At 41.9% G+C, this 22,788-nt stretch overlaps 5 protein-coding genes across 8 annotated transcripts; 3 read left to right on the forward strand and 2 right to left on the reverse strand.

The window, feature by feature from the left end:
- Nucleotides 1-1,818: 1,818 nt before the first annotated feature.
- Nucleotides 1,819-4,372, forward strand: LOC122780019 (olfactory receptor 146-like). 2 transcript variants are annotated; one of them, XM_044042775.1, is made up of 2 exons: nt 1,819-1,901; nt 3,381-4,372. In XM_044042775.1, exons 1-2 carry the CDS (start codon nt 1,834-1,836, stop codon nt 4,324-4,326), a joined length of 1,014 nt encoding a protein of 337 aa, XP_043898710.1. In that variant the 5' UTR covers nt 1,819-1,833; the 3' UTR covers nt 4,327-4,372. The 2 variants fall into 2 exon arrangements, with proteins under 2 accessions (XP_043898710.1, XP_043898711.1); XM_044042776.1 differs by lacking the exon at nt 1,819-1,901 and adding an exon at nt 3,200-3,277.
- Nucleotides 4,373-9,043: 4,671 nt separating this feature from the next.
- LOC122779302 (olfactory receptor 146-like) lies at nt 9,044-10,216 on the forward strand. The gene is made up of 2 exons (XM_044041481.1): nt 9,044-9,121; nt 9,225-10,216. The coding sequence occupies exon 2, from the start codon at nt 9,229-9,231 to the stop codon at nt 10,168-10,170; it is 942 nt and encodes a 313-aa protein (XP_043897416.1). The 5' UTR covers nt 9,044-9,121; nt 9,225-9,228; the 3' UTR covers nt 10,171-10,216.
- A 3,647-nt stretch (nt 10,217-13,863) lies between these two features.
- On the forward strand, nt 13,864-16,747 carry LOC122779238 (olfactory receptor 52E8-like). The gene is made up of 2 exons (XM_044041403.1): nt 13,864-13,946; nt 15,308-16,747. The coding sequence occupies exons 1-2, from the start codon at nt 13,879-13,881 to the stop codon at nt 16,302-16,304; spliced, it is 1,065 nt and encodes a 354-aa protein (XP_043897338.1). The 5' UTR covers nt 13,864-13,878; the 3' UTR covers nt 16,305-16,747.
- A 309-nt stretch (nt 16,748-17,056) lies between these two features.
- On the reverse strand, nt 17,057-19,447 carry LOC122779239 (putative olfactory receptor 52L2). 3 transcript variants are annotated; one of them, XM_044041404.1, is made up of 2 exons: nt 18,932-19,447; nt 17,057-18,287 (listed from the first exon to the last, which is right to left on the reverse strand). In XM_044041404.1, exons 1-2 carry the CDS (start codon nt 19,017-19,019, stop codon nt 17,338-17,340), a joined length of 1,038 nt encoding a protein of 345 aa, XP_043897339.1. In that variant the 5' UTR covers nt 19,020-19,447; the 3' UTR covers nt 17,057-17,337. The 3 variants fall into 3 exon arrangements, with proteins under 3 accessions (XP_043897339.1, XP_043897340.1, XP_043897341.1); XM_044041405.1 differs by having other exon boundaries at nt 18,735-19,000; XM_044041406.1 differs by lacking the exon at nt 18,932-19,447 and adding an exon at nt 18,487-18,725.
- A 40-nt stretch (nt 19,448-19,487) lies between these two features.
- On the reverse strand, nt 19,488-21,171 carry LOC122779973 (olfactory receptor 146-like). The gene is made up of 2 exons (XM_044042718.1): nt 21,143-21,171; nt 19,488-20,656 (listed from the first exon to the last, which is right to left on the reverse strand). The coding sequence occupies exon 2, from the start codon at nt 20,650-20,652 to the stop codon at nt 19,708-19,710; it is 945 nt and encodes a 314-aa protein (XP_043898653.1). The 5' UTR covers nt 20,653-20,656; nt 21,143-21,171; the 3' UTR covers nt 19,488-19,707.
- Between the last annotated feature and the right edge of the window lie 1,617 nt (nt 21,172-22,788).

Genomic DNA, 22,788 nt, shown 5'->3' on the forward strand with positions numbered 1-22,788 from the left:
CAGCTTAAAATTTAGGATAAAACACAACCTGAATGTACGATCTTAGGTTAAAAATCATGCAGATAAAGTGAGCCGAGACCTTTGAAAAGCTTCAGTCATGTGATCTTTCTGTAATTTGACAGGTCGCTATGTTAGCTCAGTCACTACGATAGCTGAGAAGCTACAGTAGCTGATCTTGTAATTATTTTAACCTCTGCTCAAATGAATCAAAAACTTTCATCTGGTTTAATCAACATGATCAACCTAAAGCTTCTCCAACTCATCACTGTGTCAGCTTCATGCGCACAACACAAGCTAACCAAAGTTTAGGCTAATGCCAACCAAACAAGCTAACAACACTTGAGCTTCATGCTAACAACAGATGCTAACAAAACGTTAGGCAAATGCTAACAGCACTTGAGCTCCATGCTAACAGCACAAGCAAACAACACTAGAGATTGATGCTAGCAACATAAACAAACATCACTTGCGCTTCATGCTAACCACACTTGAGCTTCTTGCTAACAACACAAGCAGACAACACTAGAGCTTCATGCTAACAACACGCGCAAAAACAACAGTAGAGCTTCATGCTACCAACGTAAACACACATCACTTGAGCTTCATGATAACAACACAAGCTAACAACACTTCAGCTTCATGCTAACAACACTTGGACTTCATGCTAACAACACGTCAGCTGCATGCTAACAACACAAGCAAACGACACTTGAGCTTCATGCTAACAGCACTTGGGCTTCATTCGAACAACACACACAAACAACAGTAGAGTTTCATGCTACCAACGTAAACAAACACCACTTGAGCTTCATGCTAACAACACAAGCTAACAACACTTCAGCTTCATGCTAACAACACTTGGGCTTCATGCTAACAACACTTCAGCTGCATGCTAACAACACAAGCAAACAACACTTGGGCTTAATGAGAATGTAACCGGTGTAGTTTTGCGGTATGTGTTGTGAAAAATTCGCCGTACGATGAATCTCTTTTGGAGGTCGTCTCCATTTATTTCTGACACAAGGCAAGTGAAAGAAATCTCCCATTAGCATGTGAAACACAGGGAAACGTGCCCTCTATAAAATAAACATGTACAGCTTGTCAAATTTAGCATGATAATCTCCATATTAGGATAATGACAATGCTAAACAATGCAGAAATCACACAAGCACACATCACGTACCTCTCCCACAACATGCAGCAGCAGAAGGGGAGAGGTGAGGGCAGATACACCCTTAAATACTGGGTGGGCACCCCAAAAGTGAACATGGGGGACAAAAAATCATGAAGGTTCCACATGACAACTAAACCTGCCGTGTCAGGGTAGAATATAAAAATAAAAACTGAAAACATACATTTTGTGTAATTAGAAAATAAAAAGGCTAATAAAATAAATGTCAGGTATTCAATAAATTGCAGTACCTTAAAAAAAATTACTGTAATAACTGACCCTGTTACAGGAACAACACTCGAGCTTCATGCTCACAACACACGCAAACAAGAGTAGAGCTTCATGCTACCAACGTAAACAAACACCACTTGAGCTTCATGCTAACAACACAAGCTAACAACACTTCAGCTGCATGCTAAAAACACTTCAGCTGCATGCTAACAACACAAGCTAACAACCCTTAAGTTAAAGCCAAAGTTTAATTTTCACTTCGTCATTGATTTAAATAAAATGAACGAGAGTCAAACACATGAAAAACATTTACCGTTCATTCAGTCACCGCGCCGTGTCAAACACCCAAACAGTTAATAGCATGTTGCTAATCACATGTTTGATTCTCACGTGATCCTGTGATCACATTCACCGTCACTGAGTCTGAATAAATGAGACCAAGAAGAAGAAGCAGAGACATCAGCGTCTCGTCGTCCAGAGTGTGGAGACACACGCACAGGTGACACACACACACACACCTGTGCAGCCTCATCATGAAAAACAAACTCTCTGTTTTTATATTTATATTTCATATTTTTGTAATACTCATAATATTCCATATTCTACTCTGAAGTGAAACACTTTGATGAAGAATGTCTTTATTTAAATGTATTTGATTTTTGCATCAGATATGAAGGTTGATCACATGAGATTTACTCCTCTTCCTCATGTATTGTTTTTTATTTCACTCCTCAAACAAAGCAAACACACACACACACAAGAAAACATGCATGAACAATGAGAATAATCTCTTCAGAATGATCTGTTGTTACACAAGTTCAAATGAAGGCAAAATGTCATTTACAAAATATTAGAATCTACTAATCTGTACATTTTTAACCAGTGAAGAAAATAATGGTGTCAGTTCTCCTGATCATTACATATGACGTGTGTATATGTATATTCTGTTAGTAAATCAATAAATACTAAAGTGATCGACATTTACAAAACAAAAAAAAAAAAAAGACAATTTATTTCAAATATGTAGTCCATATTCAAAGAACTGGGCTTATGTGATTACATTTTGCCAAGTTTAGTTGATCCTTTATGTTTCCAATAGTGATCTTACAACTAAATATGAGAGAAAACTACCAGCAGGTATTGTTCTTGTTCTGAATTCATCTCTTTATCGACGATTCCCGCGTCCCTTTTTTTGTACAATTACAACAGAACGAGTTCATATTTGGCAAAGTACTTCCCCTGTATTTCTTCAGTCGTTGAGTGGAGTAAAACTGAACGTAAGATTTGAAAAGGCCGAACTCATAAACAAACACGTGACCTTAGTGACGGAGGCAGCAGTGGGTCAACAACTCCTGTGTGCTGTGATGTAAAAATCACTGAATTTCCCGAGGGACTTTGGTGTAGGAGAATGAGTGATTTCCAAACTTCAGTTTCCTGTTGCTTGAGCCTTTTGAACTGAATATAATCAGCATCAAAACACATCTATGACATCTTCTGAACACGTTCAAGGCTTTATCTCACTGTTACACAGACGTTTTCACGGGAAGGGAAACTGAAGTTTGTAAACCACTCACTCTCCTACACCAAAGTCCATAGAGAAAATCAGTGACTTTAGCTCGATCCACTGCTGCCTCCGTCAGTGAGTTGTAATTTTGTGCTGATGGTGTTTACAGCCAACCTTCATGAATTAGTTCGTCTGAGTTAACTCTGTCTGTTAACGGTCTCTATGGTAAGCGCAAAGGCGACACAGAGATGGCGTCATGTCCCCTGTTGATGAGAGTTCTATAAAAGCTGAGATCAGGTCGTATCTTTTGGCAGAAGTTGTTTGAAAGCTCTGATTGTTTGACAACTTCATGAACAGGAAGACGAACAAAAGTAAAAAAAACAAAAAAAAACATCATTTAAATGTCATTGTTTTCACTTGTGTTAGTTTTGATGACACGCGCTGATCATGAAAACCTCTTCTGTTCTGTTCCAGGCTGATGGAAAACTACACATTCAACAGCCTCACCCTGCAGCTGGAGGGGTTGAAGGTCACAGAGGTCTCTGTGTACCCGGTCTTTTTCGTCTTCTTGCTCTCCTACCTGCTCATCATCCTCATGAACGTGGGCATCGTGGTCCTGGTCTTCATCGACGAGAACCTGCACCAGCCCATGTACCTGCTCTTCTGCAACCTGCCCGTCAACGACATCGTCGGGAACTCCATCATGGTGCCGCGGCTGCTCTCGGACATTTTGCGCCCGCCGTCCGAGCGCCTCATCAGCTACTACGAGTGCGTGCTCCAGGCGTTCACCTCGCACATGTTCGGCACCACGTCCCACACGGTGCTCATGATCATGGCCTTCGACAGATACGTGGCCATCTGCAACCCCCTGCGCTACGCCGCCATCATGACCAACAAGACGGTGGTGAAGCTGACGGCGTCCGCCTGGGGCGTGGCCTTTGTTCTGGTCGCGATTCTGCTCGGCCTGACCATCCGGCTGAACCGATGCAGGACTCTGGTCACGAACCCTTTCTGTGACAACGTCTCGCTGTTCAAGCTCTCCTGCGAGAGCGTGTTCATCAACAACATCTACGGCCTCACGTTCACCGTGGTGCTGTTCTCGTCGTCCATCGGCAGCATCGTCCTCACATACACACAGATCAGCGTGGTCTGTCTGACCAGCAAGAACAAGTCTCTGAACAGCAAGGCCCTGAAGACCTGCAGCACTCACCTGGTGTTGTATCTCATCATGCTGATCAGCGGCTTCATTGTCATCATCCTGCACCGATTCCCCCAGTACTCAGACTACAGGAAGCTGTCGGTCATTTTGTTTCACCTGGTCCCCGGCAGCCTCAACCCACTCATTTACGGCGTTCAGTCAAAAGAGATCCGGAAATTTCTGTTGAAACTGTTTCAGCCTAAAAAAGCTGTACCTTTATGATCATTTTAAACACAGCAAATTATAAAAATGGAAGAGTAGAACATTTTAAAGTCAGAATTCTGATTCTAAATTTACTTTTCTTTCTTTCAAAAAGTCTTTTTACCTGTAGCCTAATACTACAGTCTGTAAATATGCCAAGATTGTGGCTTCTTTTTGCCTGAATCCTGTACAAAACTAGGAAAAACCGAAGACAATCAGAAATGTTCAGAAAACATCGCGCTCACAATTATAGCGCTGGACTTTCAGTTTGCATTGTAAACTGTAATTAATTCACAGTTTGTCAATTATAACTTTCCTTCTCTTCAAGTTAAAGAATCAGGAGTTTTATTTCGTCAACATCACAAAATGATCTCTGGTGTTTCAGAAATTTTGACGTGAAAGAAAAACTGATTCTCCCACTTTATTTTTTATTCTAATTGCTCTTTTCTGAAGTTTAATTATAGTTATGGTATAGTAGATCTTTAAGTGTTCCACCCAAATTTTGACACAGTGTGATATATAAGGCATTAAAAGTGAGAATCGTTATATATACATATGTGTGTATAAATATATCAGACGTATTCCGTCTCAAACTGCTTGTGTCATGCACCAGAATGTCCAAAAAAGGCAATTCATTTTCTGATTATATCAAGAAACGCTCCGATGTTAATGCTGACCTGCATACATTTTCTCTTATATCTTCACCTCACCTGCTAATCTAATGTAACCCGAGTGCTGGGATTATCTGTCTGTTTGTACATGTATTATATGTTGCTGTATGTCTGGCCAATGTCTCGCCCGTCGCTGCTTTATCAACAAGTTTAATTCGCTTCCTCGGAGTCGCAGTGAAAATGTCGACTGTATATAAACTGCATTTCATGTGGATGATGTGTGAATAAAACTGAGATTAAATCAAATAAAGTGGTGCTGAATGTCGATGAAAGAAAGCTGCTGTGCTGTTTTTCAAAAACAACAAGAAAGTGCCGTCTTTTACGTCCACAAAATGTGTCCCTGTCCAGTTGGTGGACTCTCATAAATGTCTGTGAATCTTAATTCCCTTAAATCCCAGATTGAAAGTAAAGCTTGGGTTCTTGTTCAGGAACAAACCATGTCTTACTTTCAACACCAGGATGACAGTCAGTGTGTTTACATGCATGTTAAAAGTCTGATTTTAGTCAGACTAAGAGAATAATTCAGTTTAATTAATGCCCCATAAACACATTAGTCCACTAAAATCAAGCTGGTCTTAGTCAGACTAACATACTTATCATTATTATCAATTGTTGCATTAACAGACAAAATTTCCAAACAAGGTCAAAATGTCCTCACAAACATAGCTTATTCAGTTTTTTGGACATCGTAAAAGATATAAGTACACACACACACAGAGTCTGGTTTCCATGACTTCAGAGGACATTACTAGGACTTAACATTTATCTCCTATAGATTTACAACATGTCTTCACCTTAAAATGACCTTCATGTGGACTTGATTTTTTGTCCCCATAAGGTGAGATTTAGAGATTTAGAGATTTAGAGAGTGTTAAAAGTTGTCTAAAGTGACAAAATGACATAAACTGAATATCTTTGACATTTCATCAACCAAACAGTTCTCATATCCAGGGTTTTTACCTCAGTGAAATTCATTTTTGGGGGGATTTTTAACACATGTTTGATATAAATGATCTTCTTCTTCTTCAAGTCAGGCTTCACTGTTCATACACTTAAATATGTGTCTCTGCAAATGTGTGTGTGTTCCACATATTACGCATGTTGTGAGGACCAAAATCTCTTCACACACTTGTTTTCCTGATGGGGACAAAAACATCAGGTTTGCGTGAAGACATGTTAGTGTCAGTCTGCAGGACAGTGTCATGTCCTCTGACGTCACAGAAACCAGAGTGTGAGGACATTTTTCTCAGGGTTAAGACCTGCATGATGTCAGTGATGTGTCCTCGCTATCATTTAAAAACAAGTGTGCGTGTGTGTGTGTTTCAGGTAATAGTCATATCCTCGTTGCTTTAGCTTTCATATTCCCACGTTCAGCCTCTGAGCGATGGAGAACCAGACGGACATCCTGCTCCTGGAGGGGTTAAAGGTCACGCCCCAGTCCACCATCCTTGCCTTTATCCTCCTCCTCCTCCTCATCTATGTCTTCATCATGGTCTGTCTGAGCGGCAGGAATGTGACCCTGAATGGCCACACGCTGCAGACCTGCGCCACTCACCTTGCCGTTTATGTCAACATACTCATGTCGGGCTCCGTCGTCATCGTCCTCCCGCTGCGTTACGGCGCCATCATGACCACGCTTCCCACTCCAGTCGGACCAACGCAAACTGGCCTCCATCATGTTCCACGTGGTTCCACCCGCCCTGAACGCCATCATCTACGGACTGCAGATCAAAGTGGTGCGACAGAAAATCTTCATCATGTTCAGCAGCAAACCACGACAGTGAAATGTTAAAATGTTTCATTTTTATTAAAGTGCCTGTTAAACAGTAAACAACTGTTCTGGGTTTATTTCACTTTTAAAATGTATTTTTCAACCATTCAGCCAAATTTAAATGACAACAACAGCTTAAAATGTATGAGCTTGAGCTTAATGCTAACAACACAAGCTAACAACACTTGAGCTTCATGCTAACAATATAAGCTACACAATCTTAAAATGTACGATCTTAGGTTAAAAATCATGCAGATAAAGTGAGCCGAGACCTTCGAAAAGCTTCAGTCATGTGACCTTTCTGTAGTTTGACAGGTCACTATGTAAGCTCAGTCGCTGCGTTAGCTGAGAAGCTAAGGTAGCTCCTCTTGTAATTATTTTAACCTCTGACAGTAAAGGTGCAGAAGCTCAAAAGAATCAAAAACTTTCATCTGGTTTAATCAACATGATCAAGCTAAACCTCGTTAGCTAAAGCTTCTACAACTCAACACTATGTTAGCTTCATGCTCACAACACAAGCTAACCAAAGTTTAGGATAATGCCAACCAAACAATCTAACAACACTTGAGCTTCATGCTAACAACAGATGCTAACAAAACGTTAAGTTAATGCCAACAACACAAGCTTGATGCTTACAACAGATGCTAATAAAATGATAAATTAATGCAAACAACACAAGCTTCATGCTAACAACAGATGCTAACAACACTTGAGCTTCATGCTAATAATCCAAGTTAACAACACAAGCTAATAAAACGTTACGCAAATGCTAACAACACTTGAGCACCATGCTAACAGCACAAGCAAACAACACTAGAGATTGATGCTAGCAACATAAACAAACAACACTTGAGCTTCATGCTAACCACACTTGAGCTTCTTGCTAACAACAAAAGCAGACAACACTAGTGCTTCATGCTAACAACACACGCAAATAACAGTAGAGCTTCATGCTACCAATGTAAACAAACACCACTTGAGCTTCATGCTAACAACACAAACTAACAACACTTCAGCTTCATGCTAACAACACTTGGGCTTCATGCTAACAACACTTCAGCTGCATGCTAACAACACAAGCTAACAACCCTTAAGTTAATGGTTTTTGGGTTTTTTAATGAGTTTCACTTACGATAGAATTTAATTTGAGCCAAAGTTTAATATTCACTTTGTCATAGATTTAAATAAAATGAACGAGAGTCAAACATATGAAAAACATTTACCGTTCATTCAGTCACTGCGCTGTGTCAAACACCCAAACAGTTAATAGCATGTTGCTAATCACATGTTTGATTCTCACGTGATCCTGTGATCACATTCACCGTCACTGAGTCTGAATAAATGAGACCAAGAAGAAGAAGCAGAGACATCAGTGTCTCGTCGTCCAGAGTGTGGTGACACACACACAGGTGACACACACACACCTGTGCAGCCTCATCATGAAAAACAAACTCTCTGTTTTTATATTTTATATTTCATATATTTGAAATACAAAATATAAAAGACAATTTATTTCAAATATGTAGTCCATATTCAAAGAACTGGGCTTATGTGATTACATTTTGCCAAGTTTAATTGATCCTTTATGTTTCCAATAGTGATCTTACAACTAAATATGAGAGAAAACTACCAGCAGGTATTGTTCTTGTTCTGAATTCATCCCTTTATCGACGATTCCCGCGTCCCTTTTTTTGTACAATTACAACAGAACGAGTTCATATTTGGCAAAGTACTTCCCCTGTATTTCTTCAGTCGTTGAGTGGAGTAAAACTGAACGTAAGATTTGAAAAGGCCGAACTCATAAACAAACACGTGACCTTAGTGACGGAGGCAGCAGTGGGTCAACAACTCCTGTGTGCTGTGATGTAAAAATCACTGAATTTCCCGAGGGACTTTGGTGTAGGAGAATGAGTGATTTCCAAACTTCAGTTTCCTGTTGCTTGAGCCTTTTGAACTGAATATAATCAGCATCAAAACACATCTATGACATCTTCTGAACACGTTCAAGGCTTTATCTCACTGTTACACAGACGTTTTCACGGGAAGGGAAACTGAAGTTTGTAAACCACTCACTCTCCTACACCAAAGTCCATAGAGAAAATCAGTGACTTTAGCTCGATCCACTGCTGCCTCCGTCAGTGAGTTGTAATTTTGTGCTGATGGTGTTTACAGCCAACCTTCATGAATTAGTTCGTCTGAGTTAACTCTGTCTGTTAACGGTCTCTATGGTAAGCGCAAAGGCGACACAGAGATGGCGTCATGTCCCCTGTTGATGAGAGTTCTATAAAAGCTGAGATCAGGTCGTATCTTTTGGCAGAAGTTGTTTGAAAGCTCTGATTGTTTGACAACTTCATGAACAGGAAGACGAACAAAAGTAAAAAAAACAAAAAAAAACATCATTTAAATGTCATTGTTTTCACTTGTGTTAGTTTTGATGACACGCGCTGATCATGAAAACCTCTTCTGTTCTGTTCCAGGCTGATGGAAAACTACACATTCAACAGCCTCACCCTGCAGCTGGAGGGGTTGAAGGTCACAGAGGTCTCTGTGTACCCGGTCTTTTTCGTCTTCTTGCTCTCCTACCTGCTCATCATCCTCATGAACGTGGGCATCGTGGTCCTGGTCTTCATCGACGAGAACCTGCACCAGCCCATGTACCTGCTCTTCTGCAACCTGCCCGTCAACGACATCGTCGGGAACTCCATCATGGTGCCGCGGCTGCTCTCGGACATTTTGCGCCCGCCGTCCGAGCGCCTCATCAGCTACTACGAGTGCGTGCTCCAGGCGTTCACCTCGCACATGTTCGGCACCACGTCCCACACGGTGCTCATGATCATGGCCTTCGACAGATACGTGGCCATCTGCAACCCCCTGCGCTACGCCGCCATCATGACCAACAAGACGGTGGTGAAGCTGACGGCGTCCGCCTGGGGCGTGGCCTTTGTTCTGGTCGCGATTCTGCTCGGCCTGACCATCCGGCTGAACCGATGCAGGACTCTGGTCACGAACCCTTTCTGTGACAACGTCTCGCTGTTCAAGCTCTCCTGCGAGAGCGTGTTCATCAACAACATCTACGGCCTCACGTTCACCGTGGTGCTGTTCTCGTCGTCCATCGGCAGCATCGTCCTCACATACACACAGATCAGCGTGGTCTGTCTGACCAGCAAGAACAAGTCTCTGAACAGCAAGGCCCTGAAGACCTGCAGCACTCACCTGGTGTTGTATCTCATCATGCTGATCAGCGGCTTCATTGTCATCATCCTGCACCGATTCCCCCAGTACTCAGACTACAGGAAGCTGTCGGTCATTTTGTTTCACCTGGTCCCCGGCAGCCTCAACCCACTCATTTACGGCGTTCAGTCAAAAGAGATCCGGAAATTTCTGTTGAAACTGTTTCAGCCTAAAAAAGCTGTACCTTTATGATCATTTTAAACACAGCAAATTATAAAAATGGAAGAGTAGAACATTTTAAAGTCAGAATTCTGATTCTAAATTTACTTTTCTTTCTTTCAAAAAGTCTTTTTACCTGTGGCCTAATACTACAGTCTGTAAATATGCCAAGATTGTGGCTTCTTTTTGCCTGAATCCTGTACAAAACTAGGAAAAACCGAAGACAATCAGAAATGTTCAGAAAACATCGCGCTCACAATTATAGCGCTGGACTTTCAGTTTGCATTGTAAACTGTAATTAATTCACAGTTTGTCAATTATAACTTTCCTTCTCTTCGAGTTAAAGAATCAGGAGTTTTATTTCGTCCACATCACAAAATGATCTCTGGTGTTTCAGAAATTTTGACGTGAAAGAAAAACTGATTCTCCCACTTTATTTTTTATTCTAATTGCTCTTTTCTGAAGTTTAATTATAGTTATGGTATAGTAGATCTTTAAGTGTTCCACCCAAATTTTGACACAGTGTGATATATAAGGCATTAAAAGTGAGAATCGGTATATATACATATGTGTGTATAAATATATCAGACGTATTCCGTCTCAAACTGCTTGTGTCATGCACCAGAATGTCCAAAAAAGGCAATTCATTTTCTGATTATATCAAGAAACGCTCCGATGTTAATGCTGACCTGCATACATTTTCTCTTATATCTTCACCTCACCTGCTAATCTAATGTAACCCGAGTGCTGGGAATATCTGTCTGTTTGTACATGTATTATATGTTGCTGTATGTCTGGCCAATGTCTCGCCCGTCGCTGCTTTATCAACAAGTTTAATTCGCTTCCTCGGAGTCGCAGTGAAAATGTCGACTGTATATAAACTGCATTTCATGTGGATGATGTGTGAATAAAACTGAGATTAAATCAAATAAAGTGGTGCTGAATGTCGATGAAAGAAAGCTGCTGTGCTGTTTTTCAAAAACAACAAGAAAGTGCCGTCTTTTACGTCCACAAAATGTGTCCCTGTCCAGTTGGTGGACTCTCATAAATGTCTGTGAATCTTAATTCCCTTAAATCCCAGAATCCCATGTCTTACTTTCAACACCAAGATGACAGTCAGTGTGTTTACATGCATGTTAAAAGTCTGATTTTAGTCAGACTAAGAGAATAATTCAGTTTAATTAATGCCCCATAAACACGTTAGTCCACTAAAATCAAGCTGGTCTTAGTCAGACTAACATACTTATCATTATTATCAATTGTTGCATTAACAGACAAAATGTCCAAACAAGGTCAAAATGTCCTCACAAACATAGCTTATTCAGTTTTTTGGACATCGTAAAAGATATAAGTACACACACACACAGAGTCTGGTTTCCATGACTTCAGAGGACATTACTAGGACTTAACATTTATCTCCTATAGATTTACTCCAACATGTCTTCACCTTAAAATGACCTTCATGTGGACTTGATTTTTTGTCCCCATAAGGTGAGATTTAGAGATTTAGAGAGTGTTAAAAGTTGTCTAAAGTGACAAAATGACATAAACTGAATATCTTTGACATTTCATCAACCAAACAGTTCTCATATCCAGGGTTTTTACCTCAGTGAAATTCATTTTTGGGGGGATTTTTAACACATGTTTGATATAAATGATCTTCTTCTTCTTCAAGTCAGGCTTTACTGTTCATACACTTAAATATGTGTCTCTGCAAATGTGTGTGTGTTCCACATATTACGCATGTTGTGAGGACCAAAATCTCTTCACACACTTGTTTTCCTGATGGGGACAAAAACATCAGGTTTGCGTGAAGACATGTTAGTGTCAGTCTGCAGGACAGTGTCATGTCCTCTGACGTCACAGAAACCAGAGTGTGAGGACATTTTTCTCAGGGTTAAGACCTGCATGATGTCAGTGATGTGTCCTCGCTATCATTTAAAAACAAGTGTGCGTGTGTGTGTGTTTCAGGTAATAGTCATATCCTCGTTGGAAATGTTAGCTTTCATATTCCCACGTTCAGCCTCTGAGCGATGGAGAACCAGACGGACATCCTGCTCCTGGAGGGGTTAAAGGTCACGCCCCAGTCCACCATCCTTGCCTTTATCCTCCTCCTCCTCCTCATCTATGTCTTCATCATGGTCTGTCTGAGCGGCAGGAATGTGACCCTGAATGGCCACACGCTGCAGACCTGCGCCACTCACCTTGCCGTTTATGTCAACATACTCATGTCGGGCTCCGTCGTCATCGTCCTCCCGCTGCGTTACGGCGCCATCATGACCACGCTTCCCACTCCAGTCGGACCAACGCAAACTGGCCTCCATCATGTTCCACGTGGTTCCACCCGCCCTGAACGCCATCATCTACGGACTGCAGATCAAAGTGGTGCGACAGAAAATCTTCATCATGTTCAGCAGCAAACCACGACAGTGAAATGTTAAAATGTTTCATTTTTATTAAAGTGCCTGTTAAACAGTAAACAACTGTTCTGGGTTTTTATTTCACTTTTAAAATGTATTTTTCAACCATTCAGCCAAATTTAAATGACAACAACAGCTTAAAATGTATGAGCTTGAGCTTAATGCTAACAACACAAGCTAACAACACTTGAGCTTCATGCTAACAACACAAGCTACACAATCTTAAAATGTACGATCTTAGGTTAAAAATCATGCAGATAAAGTGAGCCGAGACCTTCGAAAAGCTTCAGTCATGTGACCTTTCTGTAGTTTGACAGGTCACTATGTAAGCTCAGTCGCTGCGTTAGCTGAGAAGCTACGGTAGCTCATCTTGTAATTATTTTAACCTCTGACAGTAAAGGTGCAGAAGCTCAAACGAATCAAAAACTTTCATCTGGTTTAATCAACATGATCAAGCTAAACCTCATTAGCTAAAGCTTCTCCAACTCAACACTATGTTAGCTTCATGCTCACAACACAAACTAACCAAAGTTTAGGATAATGCCAACCAAACAATCTAACAACACTTGAGCTTCATGCTAACAACAGATGCTAACAAAACGTTAAGTTAATGCCAACAACACAAGCTTGATGCTTACAACAGATGCTAATAAAATGATAAATTAATGCAAACAACACGAGCTTCATGCTAACAACAGATGCTAACAACACTTGAGCTTCATGCTAATAATCCAAGCTAACAACACAAGCTAATAAAACGTTACGCAAATGCTAACAACACTTGAGCACCATGCTAACAGCACAAGCAAACAACACTAGAGATTGATGCTAGCAACATAAACAAACTTGAGCTTCATGCTAACCACACTTGAGCTTCTTGCTAACAACACAAGCAGACAACACTAGAGCTTCATGCTAACAACACACGCAAATAACAGTAGAGCTTCATGCTACCAATGTAAACAAACACCACTTGAGCTTCATGCTAACAACACAAACTAACAACACTTCAGCTTCATGCTAACAACACTTGGGCTCCATGCTAACAACACTTCAGCTGCATGCTAACAACACAAGCTAACAACCCTTAAGTTAATGTTTTTTTTTTTTTTTTATGAGTTTCACTTTTGATAGAATTTAATTTGAGCCAAAGTTTAATATTCACTTTGTCATAGATTTAAATAAAATGAACGAGAGTCAAACACATGAAAAACGTTTACCGTTCATTCAGTCACCCAAACAGTTAATAGCATGTTGCTAATCACATGTTTGATTCTCACGTGATCCTGTGATCACATTCACCGTCACTGAGTCTGAATAAATGAGACCAAGAAGAAGAAGCAGAGACATCAGCGTCTCGTCGTCCAGAGTGTGGAGACACACGCACAGGTGACACACACACACACACCTGTGCAGCCTCATCATGAAAAACAAACTCTCTGTTTTTATATTTATATTTCATATATTTGAAATACTCATAATATTCCATATTCTACTCTGAAGTGAAACACTTTGATGAAGAATGTCTTTATTTAAATGTATTTGATTTTTGCATCAGATATGAAGGTTGATCACATGAGATTTACTCCTCTTCCTCATGTATTGTTTTTTATTTCACTCCTCAAACGAAGCAAACACACACACACACACAAGAAAACAATGAGAATAATCTCTTCAGAATGATCTGTTGTTACACAAGTTCAAATGAAGGCAAAATATTAGAATCTACTAATCTGTACATTTTTAACCAGTGAAGAAAATAACGGTGTCAGTTCTCCTGATCATCCATATGACGTGTGTATATGTATATTCTCTGTTAGTAAATCAATAAATACTAAAGTGATCGACATTTACAAAACATAAAAGACAATTTATTTCAAATATGTAGTCCATATTCAAAGAACTGGGCTTATGTGATTACATTTTGCCAAGTTTAGATGATCCCTTATGTTTCCAATAGTGATCTTACAACTAAATATGAGAGAACACTACCAGCAGGTATTGTTCTTGTTCTGAATTCATCTCTTTATCGACGATTCTCGCGTCTGTTTTTGTACAATTAAAACAGAACAAGTTCATATTTGGCAAAGTACTTCCCCTGTATTTCTTCAGTTGTTGAGTTCTATACTATATGTAATGCTTTGTTATCTGATGACTCTGTTACTTTAGTGGAAGACAGAGGCCAAAGTCTGAAACTGAAGTTTGCAAACCCCTCACTCTCCCACACCACACCCCATAGAGAAAAACAGTGATTTCAACATCACAGCACACAGGAGTTCACAGGAGTTGTTGATCCACTTCTGCCTCCATCACTAAGTTCAAATGTCTTTTTTTGTCAATTCCGCTTTTGAAATCCTTTGTTCAGATTGACCTCAGTGACACAAAGTGACCACACGAGGCAGCAGTAGACCAGCAGCTCCAGTGTCCCGGCCAGCTAAAATCACTGATTTTCTCTATGGACTTTTGCGTGGGAGAGAAACTCCAGTTTCCTGTTGGAAATGTCTGTCTAACAGTGAGATAAAGACATCTTAGATTTAAACTAACGTAGATTGTGTCAAGTGAGTGTCAAACATGTGTATGAATGAAGAAATACATCATTATTATCAGGAATATTATAATATTCCGCGTTTACATTTTGTTCTAGGTGATAAAGATGTAAAGAGAAACTAAAATGTTTGAATTCATCTTCATATCTAATGTTTATGAGTCAGTAAATCTGTGACGTGTCGTGTTTCTCTTTCTCCTCTCAGATGTTGTGATCATGTGACCCGCGCCGCCGCTCTGCTGATGGAGAATATAACAGTGGGCGTGGACATCCTGCTCCTGGAGGGGCTGAGGGTCACGCCCCAGTCCTCCGTCCCCGCCTTCGTCCTCCTCCTCCTCATCTACGTCTTCATCATGGTGTCAAACCTCGGCCTGGTGCTTCTGATCGCCACCGAGCGCAGCCTCCATCAGCCCATGTACCTGCTCTTCTGCAACATGAGCGTGAACGACGCGTTTGGGGCGTCGACTGTCATCCCTCACCTGCTGATGGACGTCTTCACGCCGCTGACTCAGCGCTACGTTCACTACCATCAGTGCGTGGTGCAGGCGTTCTGCGCCCACTTCCACGGAGCCACATCGCACAACGTGCTCACGATCATGGCGTTCGACCGCTACGTGGCCATCTGCAAGCCTCTGCGCTATGCCGCCATCATGAGCAACAGGATGGTGGCGGCACTGTCGGCATGGGCGTGGGCGGCCGCCCTCTTGATGGTGGCGGCGCTGGTGGCCCTCAGCGCGCGCTTGTCACGGTGCAGACACATCATTAGGAACCCGTTCTGCGACAACGCCTCGCTGTTCAAGCTCTCCTGCGAGAACGTCCTCATCAACCATGTGTACGGCCTCGGTGCCGCCGCGTCCACCATGGCGTGCTCCCTCTCCGCTGTCACGCTCACGTACCTGCGCATCGCCACGGTGTGCTTGAGCCGCAGGGACGCGACGCTGAACGGCCGTGCGCTGCAGACGTGTGCGTCGCACCTCGCCGTCTACGTCATCCTGCTTCTGTCGGGCAACGTCATCCTCATCCTGCACCGCTTCCCGCAGCTCTCCCAGCACAGGAAGCTCGCCTCCGTCCTGTTCCACGTGGTCCCGCCCGCCATGAACGCCGTCATCTACGGCCTGCAGATCAAAGTGGTGCGGGAGAAAATCGTCGTCATCTTCAGCAAGAAGAAGTCGCAAAACGGAGCGGAGAAACGAGCAAGTTGAAGAAACGTTGTGCTGTGACAGCAATCGAGCTGTCACACCAAACCTCACAGCTAAAATCACTGAGTTCACTGTCACTTTAAATCCACCATCACTGACCGCTATATCGCAAAACCTGACAGACTGAATGTCTCTGATCCTTATTATATTATTATTATTATTATAATGTTTGTGAACAGGTGGACTGCTGTGGAGGGGCCCCTCAGCCCCTCAGCTCTGCCCACCCCATTACAACAGCCCTGCTGCTAAAAAAATAAGCAAATGTTTTCAATGAGAATAATTAAAGAGACATAAATGTTTCTTTGTTTCTTAAATTAATTGTTGTTACACGTTCTATTGATATTTTCTGAGACAATATGAAACACATTCACTTGCGTTCTCCCTCTTTATTTATAATATGTACCTGCTAAATAAATAAATAAATATCAATTGGACCCGAAACATCACATTCATCCACCATCCACCATCAACATTTATCGATTTATTACTTTATTTGGAAACATTTAAAAAATGCAGTCTTTGTGTCGACGAAGGTGTGAAGGAAACGAAAGGTTTCACAAGAGGTGAAAAGGTGTCAAGGAAAAGGAAGTGACAAAAACACGTTTTCAAGATTTGAATAATTAGTGAATCTTGAAAATAAAAGATGAACTAAGAATAAACAAGAGTGTCGAAGCTGTAAAATCTATGAAAACGTTAGTTTTTTAGGTCATATATACATACAGTATATATGTATTTATGTATATGTATATTTATGTAGTACATGCATTTATATACACACATATTTAAAAAATAATAAAATATTGAAATAGAATATTTGTTAAAATGCTGTAAGTCATGCTCACACACCTGTAGTACCTTTACAGTCCACTAGGAGACCACAACCAAAACCTAACTGTTTGTCTGTGGACAAATGAATTTCATAAGTAACAAAAGATATAAACATATATGGCTAGATATATCTATATAGATTTATATATGGTCAAAACACCTGAGGTCAAATATAAACCGTCACTGTGGCGACGTCAGGCGTGGACGTTTAAAAGGCCAGGTGAGCTCTCCGGCGCCGGAACACGTTGGACAAGCACCTGTGTATTTCGTGCGACTGCAGGCCGTAGATGACGGGATTCAGGCTGCCGGGGACCACGTTGAAGAGAATGGCCGAGATCTTCCTGTACTCATCGTGCTGGGGGAAGCGGTGCAACGCGATACTCACCATCCCGCTGAGCAGCATGAGCAGGTAGAGGCACAGGTGCGTGCCGCACGTCTTCAGCGCTCGGCCGTTCAGTGACGCACTCTTGCCGCGCAGGCACGCCTCCGTGACCTTGGCGTACGTGAGGACGACGGAGCCGATGGAGGAGGAGAACAGCAGCACGGTGAAGGTCAGGCCGTACACGTTGTTGACGAGGGAGCTCTCGCAGGAGAGTTTGAAGAGCGAGGCGTTGTCGCAGAACGCGTTCGCGACCAGCGTCCGGCATCGGTTCAGCCGCGAGGTCAGACTCAGCAGAACCACCACCAGTGCGAAGGCCACGCCCCACGCGGACACCGTCAGCTTGATTACCATCCGATCCGTCATGATGGCGGCGTAGCGCAGCGGCTCACAGATGGCCACGTACCTGTCGAAAGCCATGATCATGAGCACGGTGTGGGCGTTGGTGCCGGACATGTGCGCAGTGAACGCCTGCATCAGACACTCATAGTAGTGAATGAAGCGCTCTGACGGCGGCACCAGAACGTCGGCCAGGACCCTGGGAACCAGGAGCGAGTTCCCCATAACGTCGTTGACGGACAGGTTACAAAAGAGCAGGTACATGGGCTGGTGCAGGCTTCTGTCCATCCAGATCAGCACCATGATGCCCAGGTTGGCGACAAAGATGAAGATGTAGACGAGGAGCAGAGCGACAAAGACGGGGTACCTGCTTGTCTTGGTGACCTTGATTCCCTCGAGCTGCAGGATGAGGCTGTTGTACGTGGCGTTGTCCATCTGAGCTGCACAGAAAACAAGCACAATTTCAAACAAACAGACTTTGTGCAAAAGAGGGATGAGTCAGGATTGTTGTTGAAATGTAGTTCAATGAGTTTCTGGCTCTGGCAGAGCAATTTAAAGGGGAATTCTGGTATTTTTTTGACCTTTTGGCTGCAGTGTCGGAATATCTGTGACAAACTGGTACTGGTATCTGGTACTTACTGAGTCTGATATGGAGCAACTGTAACAAAACAATTTCTTCCGGGATAATAAAAGTATTCTAATTCTGAAGCTCCTCTCTCCAACTATCACTCATTTCCAGCTTCTTCTTCTTCCTGCAATGACCCTCAGGTCTTGCCTAAGTCTGTATCTGTACCTAAAGTACAGACTTTGAGTAACACACTGCTCTGGTAACATTTCCAAACTCTTACAACAACAATCCCAGCCATTTATTTGCAAAAAATGTGCACCTTGTCACGATTGCCTTACTGCAGACATCTGCTCCTGAACCAAGTATGAAACCAATAACTATTCACATGCACAACCACATTTATAAAAACTGGAAATCCCTCGTTCTGAAAAACAGTGGAGCACAAAGAATTGACTCATGTGCACGTGTGGCTGAGAACAGAGTTTCACTCAGGAGCGTCTACAGGCAAGCAGTCACCTGGTGGGCGGCGGTCAGTGAACGCCAGTGCCAGCCTCCAGCCGCTGTTTTTTAAGAATGCGGCTGCTCTCAGGGGAGAGCGCGGCATCACGCCTCAGCATGCTTTGCTTTTGGAAGTCGTCTCTGACTTCTAACACTCTCTGTGCATCTCCTTCCGTCACCATCTCCTGGTGAGCAGAAGGCAAATTGGTTCTATTCTCTTCTACTCTAACCGATTAAAAACACATTTCAGTGATGTATGTTGTCAAATTCATTGACTGTAAAACTGACTGTGAGTGTGTGAGTGTTTGTGAGACGCCAGTGAATGGATGAGTGCAACCCACCAGAGTGAGCGATGATGTTTACACCGAGGAAACTGAACGTTTGACACAAGGAAAAAGTAACAAATTCGCTTTATTTCTGATCTGATTCATCTGACACGTGCAGGTGTAAACAGTGGATATACAGTTAATCCATGTGCACTTTCCCATTATACAGTTCTAGCTCGACTCTACTAGTTATTTTTTTGCTTTTCCATTGTACTGACACAAGAATCAAAGCGTTAATCGCCAACATTTACCAATTAACATGTCTAAAATGTCAATATTTAACAAAGGAGTCTGGTGTATTACACTAAACCACCTGTTCAGTGTTGTGTCAGTTCAGACGGAGTCTATGCTCGGGTCATGCAGGAAGTACTGAACGATTCTGTGAACCGTGAGGGTGAGCCGCGTTGAGTCGAGTCGAGCTACAACTGTGGGAAGGAAAAGTGCCATTTGACTCCAGGTTGACACTCGTCATTTGCAAGGTGCCACTGCTTTGGTTCGAAACAATCTTGACATGGATTTGCAGATTTCTGCAGACTGAACTCCATAAATGACAGGGTTCAAGCTCCCAGGGATGATGTGAAACAAAATGGCCGACAGCTTCCTGTAGTCTGAGTACTGAGGGAAGCGGTGAAGGATAATGACGATGAAACCACTGATCAGCATGATGAGATACGCCACCAGGTGAGTGCTGCAGGTCTTCAGGGCTTTCCCGTTCAGAGACTTGTTCTTGCTGGTCAGACAGACCACGGTGATCTGCGTGTATGTGAGGACGATGCTGCCTATGGACGACGAGAGTAAGACCACGGAGAACGTGAGGCCGTAGATGTTATTAACAAAAACACTCTCACAGGAGAGTTTAAACAGCGAGGCGTTGTCACAGTAAGGATTCATGATCCAAGACCTGCATCGGTTCAGCCTAATGGTCAGACCGAGCAGAATCCCGACCAGAACAAAGGCCACTCCCCAGGCAGACGCTGTCAGCTTCACCACCATTTTGTTGTTCATGATGGAAGTGTAGCGCAGGGGGTTACAGATGGCCACGTATCTGTCAAAGGCCATGATCATGAGTGCCGTGTGAGCGGTGGCACCAAACATGTGCGTGGTGAACGCCTGGACCACACACTCATAATAACTGATGACACGCTCAGAGTGAGGACGCAGCATGTCTATGAGCAGCCGTGGCAGCATGATGGAGTTCCCAACGATGTCGTTGACGGGCAGGTTGCAGAAGAGCAGGTACATGGGCTGGTGCAGGTTCTTGTCAGTGACAACCAGGAGCACGATGCCTGCGTTCACGATCACAATGAACATGTAGGAGAGAAAGAAGCAGAGGAAGACGGGGTAGACGGAGGCCTCGGAGAGTTTCAAACCCTCCAGCTGCAGCATAATGCTGTTTAATGAGGAGTTTTCCATCAACCTGTGATGAACACAAACGTACAACACAAACAATCAATGATTATTATACTGTACGTCCCATGTGCAATGTAACCATTAAGATAGGATACGATCATCCTTAAACAACCGGTGTAAGAGCAGCAAAGAAAGAAAGGAAATAAATAACAAGCATGCATTTTTACGTCTATGAATGTCCAATTTAGAACACATCGAGTATTAAGACCATGAACATAGAACACTTGAAATGTTGCACTTATCATAAGGGTAACTTCTCCTTTGCAATCCTTGTTTGCGCTGTAAATATCGGACTTGGTTATTTAATGACTTTTCGTGAGACTTTTCACTTTTTATAATCTTAATGGTCAACATTTGTCTACACTGCACATTCAGAAATTTGCAATAGGATGTCCGTTATTTATTACCTTTACCTTGACTGTACTACTGTAAAATTCCCCACATTGTGAGACTAATTATGACAATATTATGTTATCCTGCTCTGTAGTTGTACCTGCTTTGAATCCTCTCGAGTGTCTTGGCTCGCACGCCTGTTGTGTTAGATTTCTTCTTTGGTAGAACTTTTATATGGTGACAGATTTAATCTCAACAGACTTGACCCTTGTTTACCTGCGTGATTTTATTTTTCAACTTTATGATGTGATGATTAAAGCCAAGAAGGGTAGTATGCCAACAAGCTACACTGTGTAACTTCTAAATGAATTAATAGCTTTAAAGCCTGGCTTACTGTCCTTAAACTAACCTTTATATGAAGCAAAAGAGACAAAGAAAAACAAAAAATAACTGAACCTTTTCCTTTCTGTTGTTCCCTCTCGGCACAGTTATTTTCTAACAAGATGATATAAAGAAAATCTTGGAACTGTTTGCAGTTTCAGCTGTATCTGTCTATAAAAATAAACAATTTTTAGTGGCTATGTGATGAAAATGGAACCAAATACCAAAAAACTATGTACACCTGAAAAACTACGACATGCATCTTTTTGGGCCTAGAAAATGTTCCCAAGCAGTAAAAAGTACAGATATTTAACAAAATGAAGGTAACAAATACCTCAGGCAAAGGTGTTTTGTATTTGGCTTTGTTTCATTTCATTTGTGAGCAGCGTAACTCAAAACATCAGACACGGATACTGTGGGAAACTCAACATCCATTTCATTTCATTCAATAAAAAGAAATTAATAGTTTGGTGAAAACTCTAAGCACACTATTGTTTTTACATTTTACACCAGTACTGGTTCTTGTTTAACTTGCTGCTGAGCTGGAGGTTTGAAAATTCACTTCCTTGATGCTAGCAGGACTACATCAGTCAGCTGTACCTGTTTAAAAGTTGTTGGAACATTTGATAATGCTAGCACGTGTCTGTTGGTGGGAAGTAAAAGAAAAACTAATAAGTAAATCAATACTAAGCAGTGTTTTAGTGTGTAACATAAGCTACAGGGAGCTAATGTTAGCTCGCGCGCTAACGTTCGGGCTGTTAGTTAATGGGAGCTAGCGTTAGCTATGGCGCTAACGTTTGCGGCTGTTAGGTAATGGGCGCTAACGTTAGCTCGCGCGTTACCGTTCGCGACTGTTAGCTCGTGTTGGCGAACGGACTAACGTTCGCGACTAGCACACGGTTGTTTTCATTATTTATCGTCAGCAATTTAATTGAGATCTTTATCTAGCTGCTGTTTGCTACGCTGGGAGAGGTGAGCAGCTAATGGCATTAATGTTATATTTTACTTGTTTTTTATTGTTCTTCGTGTTATGGCTGTTATTTTTTTACCCATGTTTTATGTCTTTTCTTTTTTTGTCTCTTTATATGTATTTTCTTGCCGAGCTGAGCTTTCATGTGTCTTTTATTTATTATTCTGTGCAGCACTTTAGTCCACTGTGGTTGTTAAAGTGCTTTATTAAGTGCTTCACTTGTTTGTTTGTTTTATTTTTTTTCTGATTCTGCTCAGCTGAGGCATCTTGTATTGAGACATTTTAGCTAATAACCTTTGTAAATCATAGGTTTTTCTGTGGATAAAAAAACATTTAGTGTGAATTATTAATTATTTCTTGCAGACTTGGATGCAGGAACAGCTTCGATTGAGGATTTTACTCTTGTGGAGGTATTTGAAACATTTCAGATAATGTTTTTTAGTCAATGTATTTTT

Source organism: Solea senegalensis, linkage group LG13, assembly GCF_019176455.1.
Source record: "Solea senegalensis isolate Sse05_10M linkage group LG13, IFAPA_SoseM_1, whole genome shotgun sequence".
Taxonomy (NCBI): Eukaryota; Metazoa; Chordata; class Actinopteri; order Pleuronectiformes; family Soleidae; genus Solea; species Solea senegalensis.